Below are 20,092 nucleotides of genomic sequence, written 5' to 3' on the forward strand. Positions count from 1 at the left end.
GCTTCCAACTTCCCCAAGTTAACATTGCAATTCATCACCATATTATTCAAACATAAGGAGTTAAAATCACCTGCTATAATAATCTTGGGAACAGCTGCCAGATCATGAATATGTTCCAAACAAAGATCTATGTCGTCGAACATAAGGTCTAAGGATACTTTCAAAGGATTCCAGTAGAGTGATAACAAGTATAGGCAATCCTGGGGATCGCTGCCCAGATCCATTTCTTTTGCCACCACTTGGGAGGAAAGATGAATCTCAGATGATTTGCATTTAAACCTATTGTTTATTGCAATAGCAATTCCTCCCATTGAGCGCCCCAGAGTACCCCTATTCGCATGGCTACAAATCGTGCAATATTCATCTAGAGTCAAATCAAAGGTACACATTGTCTCCTGTAAGATGATGATATCTGGTTTATCATCATTGGAGAAGGAAGAAAGCCAACTTTGAAGAGCATGGTAGCCACATGAGTTCCATGATATTAGGTTTAAACTTGATTGCTTTTTTGCTAGGCTGAGGACGAAAGATTTTTAAAAGAAGAGATAGAACGCATTAACGGTTCAATCCATGCTAAATTTTGGTTGCCAGCAGTCATAGCAATGATCTGAGATATACAGGTTTGTTCTATGGCCATTCCAGATGATTCAGAAGGGATCACTGTTGGTATTGGAATAGGTTTATGAAGGAACTCTTGAGCATCAGATTCACAATTGAAAGTGTGCAGGCTGTAACCCATGTTCTTCAATTCAGTTCTACAACTCCAAATCAATTTCACCACCATAGAATTACCTACATATCCCAACATTCTATAGTTATTCTCTAGTGGCAAAGCAATTTGTTCGAAGTCCGTGGTAGTTAACATACTTAGTAGTGGTATCTTCGCTAATATCTCTAAAAGGTGAGTTCTATTGATCTGTTTGCCCCTCAAGACTTAGGACTCGCCTGCCAGTCCTAGGATATTAAGCTCATCGCTAGGTGGTGCATCCTGTTTAAACCTTTGTTCGCCAGAAGACAGGTTACCAGCTGCCAAGCTTAAGTTAGCGATAGCTACTTCCGATGAGGCTAAAGATACTGGGGCAAGATTCTGAGTATTATAGACGGTAGTCTGGTTAGGGATGTGATCGTCAGCGCGTGACACTAGCTGGTATTCATTCATTCATTGCGCTTGGCTCCAGATATTTCAATTCTGATAGATTAAATTCTCTTGCTAGTACTTTTGAAGATAGAGCGCCACTTTCGACTGAAGAATTTAAGATTTGGATCATACCAGTAATTGATACTGTATCTGATGACTTAACTTGGGTTTGCTCATTACTCCAAGGGCCAGGTAGTTTAAGTGCTGGCAATGTAGGTCCTAGCTTATGGTTTAAATCAGCAGCATTAATTCGCTCATCACTCTTCACTTGAGTTTGTGCATTGCTTAACGGGCCAAGTGTTTTTGATAATGGCATTATGGGTCCGAAGTCATGACTTAACTTAGTAGCAATAGTTCGCTCATCACTCCTCAATTCCTGCTCAATCCTATGTACTGAGGTAGTAGGTATTATATCTATTTTTGCGGACAGACTAAGGTCTGTATGCTTTCCTGGAGCACAAATAAAAACATAATTGTTCCTAGTTAGAGGGTGGATTGGTTTTATAGTAGATAAGTCAGGACAGCATACGTCAACGTATGATGGAGCTGTTGTAAGTCCCGAAGGTTTAGGTATCGAGGAAGCAGTTGTAGTGCTTTTCTCTTCTTCAATTTCTTGCCTAGTGGTTAAAATCCCTGCCTTAGTGGTAGATTTTAGGCCCTTTAATGGGAAGTAATGCCCCAAATCATTTTGAGTTTTTATAGGATCATCATTCGATGTCACTGAATCCCCGTTCCTGATCCCAATTCCGGGTAACATCTTCTTAGATTTATTTTTGGTAGCTGTTTCAGATAATCCCAGATTGGTCATTTGGGTGACCCCATCGGTTGTTTTTGTTAAATCTTTGGCATTATTTTTATTTATTTTTTTGTGTTAATTTTTGGGGATAATGGATATACTAGTAGTGCACAACTTATTTCCGAAAGCTGATCTACATCTATAATGTCATCTTCTTGGTGGGAAGGTCTTTCATGCTTGATTCATGATTCAATCTTTTCACCTTCAGTACTTAATTGATCTTGGGATTTTAACATTTGTTTCTCTTTTCTACATTTCTCAGCTCGTTTTTTTGCTTTCAGATGGATTTCTTTTTAATACGTCTTGAGATAAACAAGGATTTATCACTTTTAGCCTTATTCTCCTCGTCTGCCGTCTGCTCTTCGATAATTTTGAAGAATTCAGACGGACTATCAGGAGATACAGACGAAATGTTAGGCTGAGGGGATGAAGGCTTTGTGTCAAATGTAGATTTTATCTTTCTGATATCCTGCTTCATGGATTCGATATCAGTACCTAAAGTTCCTAAAATATTAGCCAAATATATGGGTGGTAATTGTTAGGCAGAAACCTGTGCAGTTCCCTCTGGGACCACTGCAAAAGATTTAGGACTACAGGTGTTTGGCAGTAAACCCACTTGGTAGCAGTCTGTACCACACAGATTCACTTGGTAGCTGTGGCTGAGCAGTCAGACTTCCCTCAAGAAGAGTTAGGCAGTATACAGAGTATTCACAATAGGTCAAGAGAACAAGCAATTCAAAAACACAGTCACTAAAAGATATACACTCCCTTAAAAGAATGTTAGACAAGTCTTAAGTAAAGCCCCACTTATTTTCAGACAGTGGTGAGCGCTTAACGTAGATGGCACTCTACTAATACGTTTTAAAAAAAGGGAGAGAAAAGCAGAGAATAAATTGAAACAGATCCCAACACTTTTTCACGAACACAACAAGAGAGAAAGGCAAAGTAACACCGTGAATTCAGAGTCAATAGGCCGGATCAGCTTTAAGAGGATCAAAACAAAATGTGTCCAAGGTCATACGGTTGCAGTGCGCAAAAGTCTTGTAACGTTTCAAAAAGGAGTTGGACCAAAGAAAGGGACCAGTTAGAGGGTCAAGGCGGCCAGTCCAGAAGGTTAAGGGGTTATTATTACCTTGTAGCAATCTTTAGAAAGGGAGGCCTGACGGACACGGTACCTCAAAGTGGTGAGAACACTCCAGCAGGGGCAGTTGTTCCTGGCAGCGGATGCAAGTCGGTGCTTCGTCCGGGGGAAGAGAGGATCTCGTCGGGGAGGAAGACAGGAGTCCGTTGCACTGCCAGGGAAGAAACCAGCTGCGGAGTTTCTCAGGTACAAGGAGCGGTCCGTTGATTCGCGGTCCAGTGATAAGTGGCTATCTGGCTGCCGGGATGCTTGACACGGGCAGTTCCACCACAAACCGGTCTGGGGTGCGAAGAGAAGAAGGTAAACTGGTTGTGCCCACCAGTCAGGGGAAGAAGCCTCTCCAGCCGGGAGATCTTCTCTGTCGTCGGGAAGTGGTGAGTCGGTTCCGCAGGGCTCCACCGGTGGTGTCGTCGTGGTAGGTCGGCTCAGCTTCTCCCTTGTCGGATTCTTAGGTCCTGTGGCGACTTCTGAAGTTCCAGTCCCCAAAGGCCTGCTTTTATGCAGCATACCCCCATTCACTCAGCCTAGCTGTCAATCAAACATGCTAAGTGGTGATCCGGCCGGCTCACCACTTGGGCCAATCACACAAGAGTGCGACTTGAGTTACCAAGGTAACTCAATCCAGGGTGCCTAAACCCCCTCCCACACCCCCTGTGGTACACAGACAGAGTGGCACCACTTTTGGAGGCTTCTGTGGAGAAGCCCGCCAAAAAGTGGAACAAAGGGCTCGACTTGGGTTGGAGTCACAGAAGAGAACACAAACGCCATTTTAGAATCGAGTCCTGGCAAAAAATACCAACCGGCGAATTATTATTAATTAAATAAACCGGCGGTGGGTTCGAGGCTATGCGAATTAAATAATTAAAGTTGGTAGCCTCGAACAATGGAAAAATCCCATAGGGATATATTTGCAGTCGAATATAAAAAGAAGTTTCCACTGCCACCAGCCAAAACTCAATCAGGGGGGACGGAGACGTGCCCCCTCGACTAACAGACCCCGGGGTAATCGAATTGCCCCGACCAGTACGTCCACAATATGATGGTTTGTACTGGTTTCTGTTAATAATTTGGGACTAGTAAAGCCAATGGTGACTTTACATGCCCTGGGAGACAGTAGTCAGTCCCAGGGTATGAAGTCTATGGTGGGTTGTCACTATGACACCCCTGTTTTATGGCACGGAGGGTGCTGTGTAACACACACAGTAAAAACACATGAGACCCTATGGAGTAAAGGACCCCATAGCCCATAAAAGACATTAACAGTCAAAGGAACACCATAAATCATGTCCAAGAGTGGGAGAAAAAGAGTCTCACTCTTGGCAGGAGAAAAAAAAAAACTCCAGAAATCCAGCAAAGCTGCTGGGGGACTCACTAGGTTAGGAAATTCAGCCTCAAGAGAGAATTCTCCCTAACAGTAATCGTGGTTGGTCCTCCTTAATTCCACAAAGTTCCAAGTCCTCTTGGAAAGTGGCACTGAGTTTGTTTATGTTCTAATGTCAACATTTCTGAAATGCCAGGAGGTTTATGGGAACTAGCGGCACAGGGGCAGAACAACGGGACAAATGTCTCTTTGGCTAACATAAAGCCTTCGAGACGATTGAGTTTCTCAAGTATCTCATTAGATGTGGACTTCATTTCACGCAGTTCTAGGTGTGTGAGATCATGGCCTTTGTCTAAGAGGTCAAGAATTCTTATAACCACCGGAAAAGAGTATGGGCTGGGTGGTGAAGAGATATGCGGCAAATCATTTCCCTCCTGTGCATTTTTGTCATGTCCAGAAAAAGGTTGCTGGGTAGAGTCTGACAAAAGTTTTTCAAATTGCTTAGCAGGTGTTCGCGGTTGTGTTGGGAAGGTAGGACTAATGATATGGTCGTATAGTAGTTTTTTGTCTATTAATGGGGTTAACGCTCCTATAGATGCCTTAATACATTTATTCAATTAAAAAAATGGCGCTAGATCATTACCCAAGGTCAAGGTACCAATGGTACGATTGTCTTCCACATAGGAACTCTCCATAGCCTCATTTATACTACTTGAAGCTTGAGTCCCGTCACACAAAACATTTTCTCCTTCTGCTAAGTTATGTACACAATTTTGCTTTGAGGGAGTATTGGTGATGCCAGCCATATTACAAGAAACTTTGGTTCCCGCAAGTTTTGCTTCTGTGGATAAATCAGCATAACTCTTATTGTCAAGTTTATCAGATGTAAATAACCCATTAGCTATTATATCTACCTCGCTCGGATGGCAAAGGTTACCAATTGATGCTGATAATGGGTATGCGGTGTTGCCACTACATACCAAAGCATCAACTTTGAGAATGTGAACTTCGGTCAGGTCCGTTAAGCGGCCGCTACGAAGACCAGCTGCCATTACTCAGTCCTATTTTAGTAGCAATACCTTTGCAACACTACGTTTGAGTAAAAAAATATGATCTAGTGCCCACTTCCCCACCACCCTAACAGCCAAACAGCCCGTCCACTTGTAATGCCACTTGCGATGCGCGGTCAGAGTATTTGAATGCTTTTCCTCTTCCTGTTGGGGCGTGGCTACAGGCATAGTCAGGCTGCTAGGGGTGGTGGGAGGAGCACAGCGGTGGGAGTGGGCACTGAAACAGACAGAGAAAATACAAACATGAGTGCCTCGAGTGAGTGAGTAAGTAAGGTAAAACCTTACATGCAATTGCTAGAACAATATGTTTAGACCAATAAAAGGAAAATAATTACTTTAGTCCCAAGTTACAGCAAGTCCGCGTTACGAATGCGGATACTTCCTCTTGCCGACTATTGGCTTTCCACCAGATGAAGGAACGTGATCGTGAACACAACGCAGCAGCACTACAGCCAAACAGCCAGTCCACTTGTAATGCCACTTGCGATTCTACTTTTGCTACAAATATTTTTAAATCATTGTGCAAGAATTTTACTTACCTACAAGAAGTGCTTCAGTTCACCTTGACTTTTGCTAACTTAAGATTGGCTGGTCTGGCTCCCTAATGACTCTCCTCTCCTCTGCTCTGCTTATGTGTTTACACCCTTCCCTCCAGGAATGGGTTAACTGACTTTGCATTGGGGGGTTGTTGAAAGTACTTACCTGATTAAGAATAATTGTGTGAACACTTGTCTTATTCTGAAACCTCTTTTCTTTGACACTCCTCTCAATTATATTCTAAATGCAACAGTGATATATATTAATGTCCACAACACCCTAGCTATTGAAGTCATCTGAGGGTGTAGGTAGTGCCTGTGAGCCATCCCAAATGGGTATTTGCTGATTTAGAAAACTAAGAGTGTGTATTTTTGAAGTATATATTTGTGTGTTGCTCCCTTCTGAAGAAGGCTTATTCAAACTGACTGTTAAATAAATTGTTTAATTAGGAGACCTTGGGTGTAAGTTTATTTGGACACTTGTCACTGTGAATCTCTAACTCCCCTACAGCTCACGTTGACTCCTCTTGAGATAAGCCTGGCTACTAAACCACACTACCAACCTGTGTAGTACAGACTTATACCAAAGGTTGGTTTTCTATTGCCAGGAAATCCGGGTTGTTGTAGTGCACCCAAAGGGTATTGCATGTAATTTTGCCTAACAGGACTCGTCGCCATAGCAGAGGTGAAAGGCGGTAGCCAGACCAGAAAGGGTAAGAGGAGAAAAGGAAATGCATTCCCAGAAAGAATCAACCCAGGACCTTACTCTCCCTACTTTGAGGGCCTAGCTGGAGGGCCGAGGCCTTACAGACGACAGATGTCAATCGATGCACCAGTCGCCAGACAGCAGTGGATGTCTTCAGCGTAGGGGGTCCACGAAGCAGTCATCGAAGAGAAGTAGTCAGAGACTAGACGACCATCTGTACTGGGACAATGAAAGAACCATTCTGCAATATGAACTCTTACGTGCTCGGCATATGGCAACCAACTAGTTGGGCGGAAAAATACAATGAGGGACCTCGACGCATGAAGGATCTTGGGTAGACTACACGTCACAACGGGATAGTGTTACAGTGACGTCCATGTCAGCATCCCCTTTCGATCCTCGAAAGAAAGATGCAATACTCTGCGATTACCACTAGGTGTCAAACTATGTGCACAGCATGTGATTAAGATTAACAAGCATCAGAATTCATTTTAGATAAATAAGTGTAAGTGCCTCTTTGGTGTGCATGTCTAACTGGGTTCAGTGTACTTACCTACAGCTCACATCTTCCTCTTAAGATGAGCTTCACTGCTCTGTCACTCTACCAAGTTCCTGAGTTAGTACACACTGCTACCAAGAGTTGGGGATCTACAAACAACTGAGATAGCTTACTAAAGTCTTACTATCAGTAAGACGTTAGGAAAACTCCTCTAACACCCAATACCCAAATGGAAGGAGGAGTCATCTTCGGAGCGCCTCTGCTGATAAGGAAACGGGGTCAGGACAGCGGTGGTTGCTTCACGGTTACTGGAAGGACCTGCAGGCGTCTCTGGTTGCCTACAGCTTCGGATCTTCTGTTCCAGTGGTCGGCTTGACTTCTTCCTCAGGAACCTCACCTTTTATTTGGATTTCCTATTCACTCCCCTGCAAACTCTCCCTGCAGTTTACAGAAAGGGGCGGGTGGCTATCTAATGTTATGTTAGCTGAATTTGTAGCGCGCACGTTCACCCAAGGGCATCCGGGCGTGAGGATCAACACAGCAGGGCCACAGCCATCATCGGTTTTCACAGAAAAGGATGGTTTTAAGTAGATGACAAAAGTCCAGAAGGTTCTCAATCTGTTTAAGTTTAAGCGGAAGGCTATTCCAAAGTTTACCAGCTGCCACAGAGATGGCCCGGCCACCAACTCTCTGAAAGCAGAACTTAGGAACCAGAACCAGGTGATCATTTCCTGAACCGAGAGTGGGGTGAGGAATATTAGGCTGGAACTTATCCCAGGTCGAAGTCAGCCCTAACCTGATAATAGGTCCGGTGGACCAAACAGAGGGATTTGAAAACTATAACACTGTTTCACCCGAAGCCAGTGCAGATATCGCAGAACCGGACAGCAATCCCCCAGTGGGAAATAGTTCCATTCAGGCACTCTGGCAGACAAAGGACTGTGGAGTTTCAGGCTCTTCACCGGCTTCCTGCCTTCACAGGCACACCCTTGCTGGTATTAAGCGCATTATAAGAACAATTATAATAAGAAATGGCAAAAAAAGGAAAGAACCACCATATATCAAAACATAGGTGACCTTTCATAATTGAGGCTGTGAATACAGTGCGTGGTACATCCACTGCCACCATCCATAACTTTAGGGTTGTCACTGTGACCAAAAAGTCACAGGAGCAGAGAGAAGAACAAGTTACTTAGCTTATCTGGTAAGGTTCTTTCGATGGGATGTTCCTCTGATGTATTCCACATCTATGACAGGTAATGACTACAGCTGTGCTGCTTCGGAAATTTTTTCGGCGTAGGTGTACTGCGTCAATGTCAATACGCTATCCCTCGAGGGCCTCCGTCGAGGGTCAACGTCACTGGATTTTATATATAGGACGCATGGCGCCCGTAGCCTCAGTTGTAGTTTCTTCCAAGAACGTGTGGCACCAATCTCCTGCCAGTAGGACTGCAGAAAGCCTTGCGGAAACGTAAGCTGCAATCGCATAAGAAATTCTATAGAGGGGCAGGCTGAGAGGGTTCGATGTGGAATACGAGGAACATCCCATCGAAAGAACGTTACCAGATAAGGCAAGTAACCTGTTCTTCGAGAGGATTGTGTCCTCCGATGTATTCCACATCTATGACAGACTCCCAAAGCAGTACCAACGTATGGAGGTGGGAAAAAGAATTTACAATTTTAGAATATTAGAATGCCCAATCAAATTGCAGAATAGAGGACTGCCTTACCAAAGGCCAAATCCTGCCCATGGATCGAGTCCAAGGAATAGTGTCTCACAAAAGTATGGACAGAGGCCCATGTGGCTGTTTTGCAAATATTGTGAATCAGAAAGGCCCCTCTGTGGAGGCCGCCATACCCCTAGTAGAGCGGGCCCGTAAGCCTACTGGAGGGTCCTTTCCTGCCAAACGGTAACACTCAGAGATCGTCAAAATGATCCATATGGACAAGGTCTGCTTGGAAACAGCCTGACCTAAACGCCTTCCAGCATAACCAACAAAGAGCTGATGGTCCACTCTGACCCGGGACATCCTTGAGAGATAAAAACTCAAAGCTCTCCTAGGATCAAACCTATGGAGCCTCTGTTCTTCCTTACCAGGATGTGGAGGAGGATAAAACGCTGGAAGAATCACCTTCTGGCTCAAATGGAATTCCGACACAACCTTTTAAAGAAAAGAAGGCCGCACTCTAAGGACAACCCTGTCCTTATGGAACAAAGTGAAAGGTGGCTTGGCGGAAAGTGCCTGCAACTCACTCACTCTGCATGCGGAAGTAACCGCAACTAAAAATATAGTTTTAAAGGATAACAGTCGCAACGGACAAGAATGTAAGGGCTCAAACAGAGCTCCCATCAGGAACTTTAAAACCAAATTCAAATCCCATCCCGGCAACTGGAAAGGCGACGGTGGAAACACTTTAGTGAGCCCTTTTAGAAACTGTGAAATCAAAGGAATCTTAAAATAAGAACATTCCTCCGACGAGCCCTCAAATATAGACAGCGCCTCCAGGTAACCCTTAATGGTCACTTGCAGGCCCTTGTGGGCTAAGGAAAGCAAAAAAGACAAAACCAAAGGAATGGAACATTGGAAATGATGAACATTCTGTACCCTGCATCAGTCACAGAACTTGCTCCAACGACAACGGTTCAGGGATTTCCTTACGGGCCTTCTGGCCGAAAGCAACAAATCCATCACATCTTCCGGGAGGTCCCAATCCTTATACCTCAACCTTTCAGATAGCAAGCATGAAGGCTGAGAGACTTGACCTCTGGATGGAGAACCTGACCCCCCCCTTCCCGAGAGAGCAGATCGTCTCGGTAGGGAAGACGGCATGGAGGGCAGATGGACATGTCTAGAAGGCCCGGGTACCATGCTCTCCTGGCCCATGCTGGAACAATGAGGTTCATCCGGGAACCGAACTTCTGTGACCTCTGCAGCACTTGCGGGGACGGAGACTGGAGGAAAAGCGTACAGCAGTGGGAAGGACCACTACGAACGGGTCCCCTAAGGCTCCTCTTGGAGGAAATTCCTGTGAGCAGAATCTTTCGCACTTCCGGTTGACACTGGTGGTAAAGAGATCCACTTGTGGGGTTCCCCAAAGGGCGAAGATATCCAACAGAACTTCCTGAGCCAGCTCCCACTCGTGAGAGACCATGCTCTGCCTGCTCAGAGCGTCCGTCGCCTCTTTTTCGTTTCCGGCCAGATCAACTGCTGAGATCGAAATTTCCTGCTGGATGTCCCAGAACCAGAGCTGCATCGCCTCCCTGCACAACGGGAGTGACCCTGCCTCCCCTTTTTTTTGAAGTAGTGCATGGCCACGGTATTGTCCGTCATGATCAGGAAATTCTTCCCCCGCACAGATGGCAGAAAACCTTCAGAACTAGCAGGACAGCCTGCAGCTCTAACAGATTGAAGTGGAGTCTGGACTCCGACGGAGACCAACGGCCGTTGGCTGTCAACTCGTTGGCATGAGCTCCCCACCCGTGAGGGATGTGTCCGTCACGATCGTCAACTCCGGCCAAAGTTGCCAAAATGGAGCTTCCTCCATCAGATTGCCTTTGACGGCCCACCACAGAAGATCCTTTGCGACCGAGGGCAGAATCTGAATGGGATCCGACATCCTGTCGGAGAACTGCGACCACTGCATCTTGAGAGCCCACTGCAGAGATCTCATCCGCAGGCTGGCCTCTGGCACCAGGAAAATGCAGGATGCCATGAGGCCGAGCAACCTCAAGAACTCTAACGCCGGGAGACTCGGGGCATGTTGAAATTTGTCAACCATCTGCAGAATGTGATGAGCCCTCACCTGGGGAGGCAAACACTGCCCCAGGGATGTGTCTGCCACTGCTCCGATGTATTGGAGCCGCTGGGTAGGTGTCAAATGGGACTTCTTTAAATTGAGAGAGAAGCCCAGCTTGTGAACTGAGTGGCAGGTGACTGACAGATGATCCAGGATTTGCTCGGGAGAGCGCGCCCTGATCAACCAATCGTCCAGGTAGGGGTAGATGTGAATCTCCCCTTTCCTGAGATATGCTGCCACCACCAGTATCAGCTTGGTCAAGACCCTCGGAGCGGAGGTCAAACCGAACGGCAGGACCTGAAACTGAAAATGCGAGTCGCCAACCACGAACCTCAGGTACTTCCTGTGCTTGGGATGAATCGGCACATGAAAGTAAGCATCCTTGAGGTCGAGATACACCAACCAATCCTGAAGTTGAAGGGCCTGGAGGACTTGAGAAAGAGTCACCATCTTGAACTTGTCCTTCCTGAGGAGCTTGTTCAGCCAACGCAAGTCCATGATGGGTCTCAATAACCCGTCTTTTTTCAGGAAACAATAAAAAGGGGAATACCATACTTTGTTCCTCTCCGCTACAGGCACCAGTTATATGGCGCCTTTCTCCAGCAGGGATGGGATTTCCTGCGCAAGGAGCAGATCCGGACGCTTCAAAGAGAGCTTCTCCGGTGGATTGTCGTGAGGCCTCTGCCAGAAGGGAAGACAGTAGCCGTGGGTTATGATCTCCAGAACCCACACATCTGAAGTAATGGCTCGCCATTCTCCAAGATTCTGCGCAAGTCTGCCCCCAAACCGGCGAACCATGGGCCATGGCCTCATGACTGAGCGGACGCTGCTGCGGCAGTGCCCGAGGGCAAGGAGGCAATACCTGAGCGGCTTTGGCACCTCGAGTACCTTGATTTCCACCTCTGGTACTCCTACGGTGGCCCCTTTGACTGGCAGCTCCCCTTGATCTACCAAAGGTAGAGTAGTACCGAAAGGAACCTCCCCTCCATTGCTGTCCCCCTAGGACAAAAAGGCAGAGGTTGACGTACTGCAGCGCTCAAAGACTTCGCTGCAGCTTTTGAGGTCTGCAACTTCTCATGGCTCTCGTCAGCCTTGCTGCCAAACAGATGGACACCATCAAAGGGCATGTTGAGAAGCCGGGATTGCACATCAGGAGCAAACACAGACTTCCGCAACCACGCAAACCTGCCTATCACGGTGCTCGCAGCCATGGACCGGCTGACGCAGACTGCCATGTCCAGACCCGACTGAACGGATTCACCCATGGCATCCTTGCCGTCTTCCGAGGGCTAGAAAACCATCCCGTTCTTCCCCTTCGGGAATATGCTCAGCCGCCAAAGATGCACAATTCCACAGAGTGTGAGTCAATTTCACCAAGGCACAAACAGAGTTGGCTGCCTTCAAAGTCATACCCCCAGAAGAAAATGTCTTCTTCGCTCAACCATCGAAGCGCTTGTTGCCCCCATCAGGAGGGATGGTGGGGTATGCAGCCTGCTTCGCTGGGGCCGTAGCCGCCCGCACCACCAAACTCTCCGGAGTAGGGTGCGTCGACAAGTAGCAGGGGTCACTACTGGCTGGGTGGTATTTTTTCAAATCTACTGCCGGGAGACTCTCCGGAACAGTACAAGCCGCTGCTACCCTCCTTTGTAAAGCCATGTGAAATGGCAACACCGGGTCAGTGGGTGGACCTTGGTCCAGGATGTCCGTCAAATCATCCTGATCAAAATCAACAGGTGGAACAGACCACCCAAAGTATTCGTCACCCTGGACATGAGACGCCTATAGGAGGATTCGGCATGTGTTCCAGGCTCAGGCCTGCCAAACTCCACCTCCGGAGAGGTGTCAAGACCACTGGCATCATGCAAGGACTGACCGAGTTCTTCCATCTGACTGTGACCAGACAAAACGTCATCAGGGACATCAGGAGGCACAACCATCTTCTCATCAGACCCTTCCACCACCTCTGAAATATACTTCAAACGTTGGAACAAGTCCAATCTGGGAGGAGGAACAGAGTAGGGCTCAAAAACAGGCCTCACAGATTTACTGAGAGCCTTCCTCGGAGCCTCCACTGCCCTATGGGGCACCTCCGGCAAATCCTCCGCAAAAGGCGTCGAGGGAATCGGTGTTGACGTTGAACGAGGCACCGACCACTTCCTAGAGGGGGGAGCCCCGAGAGCATCGTCCGACAAACACGGCGCCAATGGCGTCGACAACCGGGACCTGGATCTGGCACGGCTACAGCGATCTTCCTTGTCCGGTCGGGACCTCCACAGCTCCCGATGATCGCACTGACCGCCCGAGTCCAAAGGTATGCGAGTGGTGGACCGAGCCCGTTCTATGACGGCTTCTTTTGAAGGCGTGGCCGGAACTGTGCCTTGCCATCATCTCCTGGCGGAATGCATCCCATTCTGCCCGCAACGAAGACTTGGTGGGACAAGTCAACCGCCTTCTGGCGGAGTCTTCCGACGAGGACGGGGAAGGCAACCAGTGACAGCGCTTCCTAGGATGCCTCAAATGGGCAGAGGAATGGCAGGAAGCACTCCGAGACCCCCTGGATTTTTGCCGACACTGAGAGTCGCCCCTCGAGTTGTCGGTCGAAAGCCCCGCAGATTTCAACTTATGGGGCTTAGACACCCTACTTACCGTTAATTTCTTCTTCCGTTCCCGCAAGGTCTTTAATGTCAGGGACTGGCAGTCAATGCAGTCGTCGGTGGCATGGCTTTCGCCGAGATACCTTCGTGCGGGTCCGTGATCGACATTTTCAAACCGCAGTCCTGACATTTTTTAAAGCCCGACTTCGGGGTAGAAGAAGACAAAGACATTGCTTTCAAAGTAGAAGAATCGAGCGCACCGAGATTCCGAAGCAAACACGTTTGCAGAAAAAACGGAACTGAGGCTACGGGCGCTGTGCGTCCTATATACAACATCCAGTGACGTCGACCCTCGACGGAGGCCCTCGAGGGACAGCGTATCGACGTCATCGACGCAGGACGCCTACGCTGGAAAATTTTCCAAAATAGCATAGCTGTGGTTATTACCTGTCATAGATGTGGAATACGTCGGAGGACACAATCCCCTCAAAAGGGAATACTTGATTTGATATGATAGTTTATTTGTTTAGCACCTATACACATGTTTTTCAAAGCGCTTTAAGGCAGGCGAGGGAGCAAGGGAAAAATACAATAAGATTCATACAAGACCTTGAGACATTAAGAATGGGTAATTTACTATCGCACCAGGCCAGATGACATTTCAGATAGTGCAAGGGCATTTACAATAGGTGAGGGAAGGGGGGGTAGAAAGGAGAGGAACAAACAGTGACTATCGTACTAGGTCTATTGACATTTCTGCAAGTGCATTAGTTATGGTGAGGGGGTGGGGGCGAGGAGAAAAAGGCACAAGCAAAGTTGAGGAAGAGAATACTGAGAAACAGTAAGGTGAGAAGGTGCAAAGCTGACAAAATTCAGAGTCAAGGAGCAAAGAAACAGATCGAGTGAGCACTGCAAAGATACAAAAGTCAACAATGAAAACCTTATAATGCAAGAGTCCAGCATGTGCATACCATGATTCAAAGTTGTTGAGGGGCACAACATGATTCAGGGCCACCATGATTACGAATGATTCAAAAGCCCAGCATGAGAACGTCGAGATTCAAGATGGGTGAACCAGCGCGATTCAAAAAAGTCGTTTAAGCATAAGCAACATAGCGGTGATGGTACCTCCCTAATGTGTATTTTGTAATTATTATTTGTATTACGCACCAGACCCACAGGTATCAGGGCGCAGAGCATAAGACAATTCAAAGCTTAGTTATACAGACAAAATTACAGGAATAACCAGTTGAACACAAATGGGGATATACTACAGGAGTGACAATAGCATAGGGAAGTCCAATATACAGAAACATGAGTGTATCACATAGTAAAATGAAGAGTAAACTGTGCAGTTTGAAACCAAGTATTTACAGTCAATATTTACAGTCGCGGTGCAGTACAGTAGCTGGTACATACTAGAGGTCTGAGTATTTGAGCCATTTAATGGTACTCTTGCGGAAGTTATGGAAGGACTGATCTACTCTTAGTATGGGTGGTAGTGAATTCCACAATTCGGGTGCCTTGACTGGGTAGCTACAACACCCAATTCTTGATAGCTTATATCTAGGAACGGCAAGGTAATTAGTGTTAGATAGTCTAGTGATCCTAGTCGAAGACTTCTTGTTGAATCCTTCCAACAGGTAGCTTGGTGCAGCATTGTTCAAACATTTGTAAATCGAAGTCGCAACCTTCAACTTTATTTTGTCGTGTGTGGAAAGCCAGTTATTGGCTCTTCTAGTCATGGAGATGGGTTCTCTCCAAGCAATTCCTAATGCGGCCCTAAGAGCATTATCTCGCAAGGTCTGGATCTTCTTGATGATTTGTTTGTTAGCACCTATGAATAATGCGTTGCAATAATCCAATTTTGACAAAATAAGAGCTCGGGCCAAGTGATGCAACTGCTATTTGATAGAAAAGGTTTGCTAGCTCTAATCAATTTACACGTATAGGCTGTGGAAGAGGCCACAGCATTGACTTGCTTGTTGAAGGATAAGGTAGTGTCTAGGTAAAATCCTATGGTCTTCACCTCTTTGGCCACAGAGATAGTGTTATCAATATTAAAGGCAGAGTAGTTAGACCTTAGTTTATTGAGGGATGCAGTAGTGCCCAGGATGATGATCTCAGTCTTGCCGTCATTCAGGCATAGACCATGGGTAGCCATCCATGCCTGGTTGACTAGGTAAATCCTGTTCACCAAGTCCAAATCCTTGTCATAATCACCAGAAAGAGGTAGGAGGATCTGGGTGTCATCTGCATAGTTTGTGTAGGTAACACCCAGATGATCCAGATCATTGAAAAGGGGCTTAGTGAAGATGTTGTAGAGGGTGGGTAAGACACATGATCCCTGAGGCACTCCACAAGTGATAGGGATGGGGTCAGCAGCTGCAGTCTGGGAGAAAACTCTCATAGTCCAGTTACTGAGAAAGGATTGTATCCAGACTATGGCTTCCGCTGAGAAGTGAGCAGCTGTGTCGAGGTGACTACATAGTACTCCATGGTCAACTATGTCAAATGCTGCGGATAAATCCAATAAGAGAAGGAGGGCGGAAATCCCCTTGTCTCCGAGTTCGTCGATCTGTGTCTTCAAGTCTAGTAAGGCTGTTTCGGTTCCATGCTGGGACCGAAAACCAGACTGGCATGAGCCCAATAATGAGTTAGATTCCAAGTGTTTTTGGATTTGTGTGTAGGCCATTTTATCTAATATTTTCAACAAGAATGGCACAGTGGTGATAGGACGTTAGTGTGGATCGTTGGGTCCAATGTCTGTTTTTTAGAAGTGGGAGCACCCACAATTCCTTGAGGTTAGCTGGAATTTTACCAGATGAGAAAGAGGCGTTGATCAGTTTGGTTATGAACGGGGCCAGGTCTCTAGCGGCATCTTTTATGAGTTGTGCCGGGCAATGATCTCCCTTACAGTTGGAAGGTTTGAGTGATGAGAACTTTTTCCGTATCAAGTATAGTAACTTTAGTGGAACTGAAGCGTGGGGGGTGGTCATGGCTATTCGGTGTAGTATCAGTCGTGGAGGCAGATGGGGGGGGGGGGGGATGTCCTGGTTAGTGATGCTTTTTTCTTGGCAATTTTCATTTGTAAGGTCATAACTTTGTTAACTAGTGCATGCTGAATGTCAGAGCACAAGAGTGTATCTTTTGTACAGTTATCCAGCATAGGGATTGGGGTTTCAAGCTCTTTAAGTATAGCAAAGAGTTCCTTCGTACTTTATTTAGCCTGGGCTATTCTAGCATTTTAAGTTTCGTGCTTTGCTTGGAGTATTTCCTTTTTATAGAGAACTGTTATGGTATGGAGGTTAGTTTTGTTTTCCTCAGATGGAAGTAGTCTCCAGGATACCTCACATTGTTTTTTTTCCCCACAGAATTTTCAATTGGGGTGTGTACCAAGAATGAAGGTGTGCCTTGGGTTTACTTTGTTTTGTTTTTAAAAGGTGCTATTGAGTCTAGGGAGGCGGACATAATTTGATTAAATTCTTTAACTAAATCATCCGGAGCCATGTGGGCTGGGAGAGCATTGAGTGTGGGGAGAATCAGAGGGGCAAGAGGTGCAGGCATAAGAATAGGTCTTTCAGTGCCTAGGGAGAAGGAGATAATGTAGTGGTCTGTCCAGATCTGGGGAGATATGGAAGATATTCTAGTATTGCAGTTATAGTCTGGCACCCAGTCTAATGTTCTACCTTTGATATGGGTAGAGTCAAACACTGAGCAAATCCTAGTTCAGTTAAGGTATTTGTCACACGAGCTGCCTGTGAGTCTTTAGGGTCATTAAGACCCAGATTCATATCTCCTAGTATTAGTACTTGAGAGGTATTTTTAAGGTTATTAGACACGATGTTAGAAAAGTCTTCCTCGAAGGTACTGATGTGGCCTGGAGGTCTGAAAACCAAACGAACCGTGAGAGTCTGGGTTTTGTTAATGGTGAGCTTGGCTGTAAGGCGTTCACATGATTTAATATCAACCGGAGTTGTTAGTCTGATAGGTAGATTCACTTTGGTAATGAGGGCAATGCCTCCTCCTCCTCGTGAGTTATTTCTGTCAGATCTAAGGATGGTGTAACCATTGGGTATGGCTAAGGAAAGAGCTAGACCTGCTGCCGCATGAAGCCAAGATTCAGTGATTTCCAAAAAGTCCAGGTTTTCTGATTGGATGATGTCCGCTATCTCAGAGGCATGTGCTACGAGTGACCTGGCATTTAACAGTGCTCCTTTTAGGCAATGGTTGGTTGGTTTTGGAACTAATGGAGTTTTAGGCTTCTGGGTCCTCGGTGTAGTATGGTTGAAAGAGTCATATGCGGAGCATGACTTCCTATGTTCTTTTTTGTAGAATTGGAGGCTTCAGGGTGGGGGTTGGATCTTTTATTGGGTAAGGTAAGGGTTCTAGTTAAAGGTTCAAATATTTTTGCGAGCCTCGAGCGGAGTCCATTATTTCGGTCATGCGTGTTGCATGGTTATGAATTTAGCGTTAGTGGTAGTTGAGGCTTCATATTAGGTTTGGCTGATTGTATGGCATAATTTAGATTTTTTGTGTGGGTAGTATAGTGGGTAGTGCTACCGTCAGGGATGGTATAGACGTTGTATACTAGGAGAGTAGTAGATATACTGGATAGATTTGTTAATAAGTTGAACAGGGGCAGGAGATTCATTAATATGCAAGAGGAGCACTGAGCAAGGAAGGTCAGTCTGAATTTCCAACAAGCAGTATGGGGGCTGAAACAAAAGGGAGCTACCTTTGTTCCCTATATAATAGGCTAGGTCAGTCTGTGCAAGTAAGTTAGGTTCCTGGCAAGGCACGTATTACATGAGTAAGCAAGCTCTATGAGCTAAGGAGTGTGGATGTACGTCAGAGGTGTGTGGGATAGGCAAGTGTGTGGCCATCAGACTTTGGACAGGGCGAGTTTGATGACACAGAGGAGGCATTGCAACTATGGAATGACATGGAACGGGGAATCAGAGATGGCAGTGTTGCTAAGGTTCATGGACTGACAGAGCCGTAGGGGGTTGAGGGTTTAGGGGGGCGCAAGTAGGGAGAGGCAAGGCGTGCCATACCTGCCGGGCAAAGGGACAGCTACTTAAGGTTATTCCAGGCATGCAGGCACATTCATCCAGCACAGGAGGGACAGCTAAATATGAATTTTGTGGGAGTCACAGTGGAGGGGAGGAGTAACAAAGGAATCCGGCGAGGGAACAGACCTTGGGTTAGTAGCCTCCAAGAGAGCGTGGGGGGGAGAGATGTCCCCCAGACCCAGACTGGTAGCGGACAGGGAGCAGGCAGGGGCCAGGAGTGGGCCATTGGTGGGCATTTGGTATCCCCTTGGCACTACACATACAGTGGGGTGTGCTGATTGCTTATAAGTTAAAGTTTTAGGAAGGATATAAAGTATCCTTCTTTCCTTAACAGTAGTTCTTATGGAAAATCAAAATATAAAATGGAGAACCGAAAAGGTTCCCAGCAACACTGCACAAAGGGTGCTGTGTACTGCAAACGTTTAATACAGATGCTTTTAAGAGATAGAGGAAAGCCGACTCCATACCATCAAGTAAAACAAAGTTCCCATAAATATAACAGTAAGGATGAATGAGGGGGACAGAGGGGACAAAGGCTCCCCTCATTCAGGAGAGCAAGAAAAAGGTCCAGAAGTCAAACAAAAAGTGCTGTGGTCTCGCTAAAACAGGGGATTAAGGATACAACTGATAAATCCCCCTAACAAGCACTTTACTTATCTGTAGCAAGACAAACTGCCTTATATTTCATTTTTCACACAATGTGCATTTTTGAGGTTTGTAATTTACATGGGGAAAAAACGTCACAAATAAATTCAGAATGGCTTTGATCAGCTGTTCCATGGCCTGCATGAAATGGGTGATCCCAAGAAGTTCTCTAGAATTCAGGTTACCACTATGCTGACATCCCTATTACAAGGAGTACCAAATACAACACCGCCCCCCCCCACAAGTTACTTGCCATTTAGTGCGTCACATACTATGCTTTATTTCCCCCGATATAGTATTTCAATTGTTTTCTTCAGATTAAAAAGTAGGCATCAACAGTGGCGTTACAGTCACACTATCCTTGCCCTACGTGTAAGAAACTAATTTTAAGAGAGATCACCTGACATCTTTCCCAAACGCTGAAGTAACATAAGTTACTGTTAGACATGCATTGCGCTGTCTAACTATTTTTAGAAAATAGAAGATGAGGCTCACACTGCTTACCTGGACCTTGACCTAGAGTAGGACCCTGAGCGGGAACGCGATCTGGACCTAGAGTACGAGCCAGAGGATTTGGAAGATTGGGAACTCGATCTTGAAGAAGTTCGACCTCTGCTCTTAGACCGGCTACGAGAACGGGAAGGCAACCTTAGTAAGAAAAAAAAAGAATCTAGGTTAAGTAATTAAAAAATCTATAGTGAAAGGACAGATTCCAGCACTGGTACCAAGTTTCTACTTGGCAACAACATTTAATTCCCTGACATCAGCAAAGA

The 20,092-nt window shown here is 46.1% G+C and overlaps 1 protein-coding gene across 5 annotated transcripts in view; it reads right to left on the reverse strand.

The window, feature by feature from the left end:
• Positions 1–20,092, reverse strand: part of CHERP (calcium homeostasis endoplasmic reticulum protein) — a 1,035,077-nt gene that overhangs the window by 320,388 nt on the left and 694,597 nt on the right. For all 5 annotated transcript variants that reach the window (XM_069649195.1, XM_069649194.1, XM_069649192.1 and 2 more), the window contains one exon: positions 19,824–19,967. In XM_069649195.1, coding sequence (XP_069505296.1) covers positions 19,824–19,967 — 144 coding nt within the window. The remainder of the gene's footprint in view (positions 1–19,823; positions 19,968–20,092) is intronic.

The sequence above is a fragment of the Ambystoma mexicanum genome, chromosome 1p, assembly GCF_040938575.1.
Source record: "Ambystoma mexicanum isolate Mex_15411 chromosome 1p, UKY_AmexF1_1, whole genome shotgun sequence".
Taxonomy (NCBI): domain Eukaryota; kingdom Metazoa; phylum Chordata; class Amphibia; order Caudata; family Ambystomatidae; genus Ambystoma; species Ambystoma mexicanum.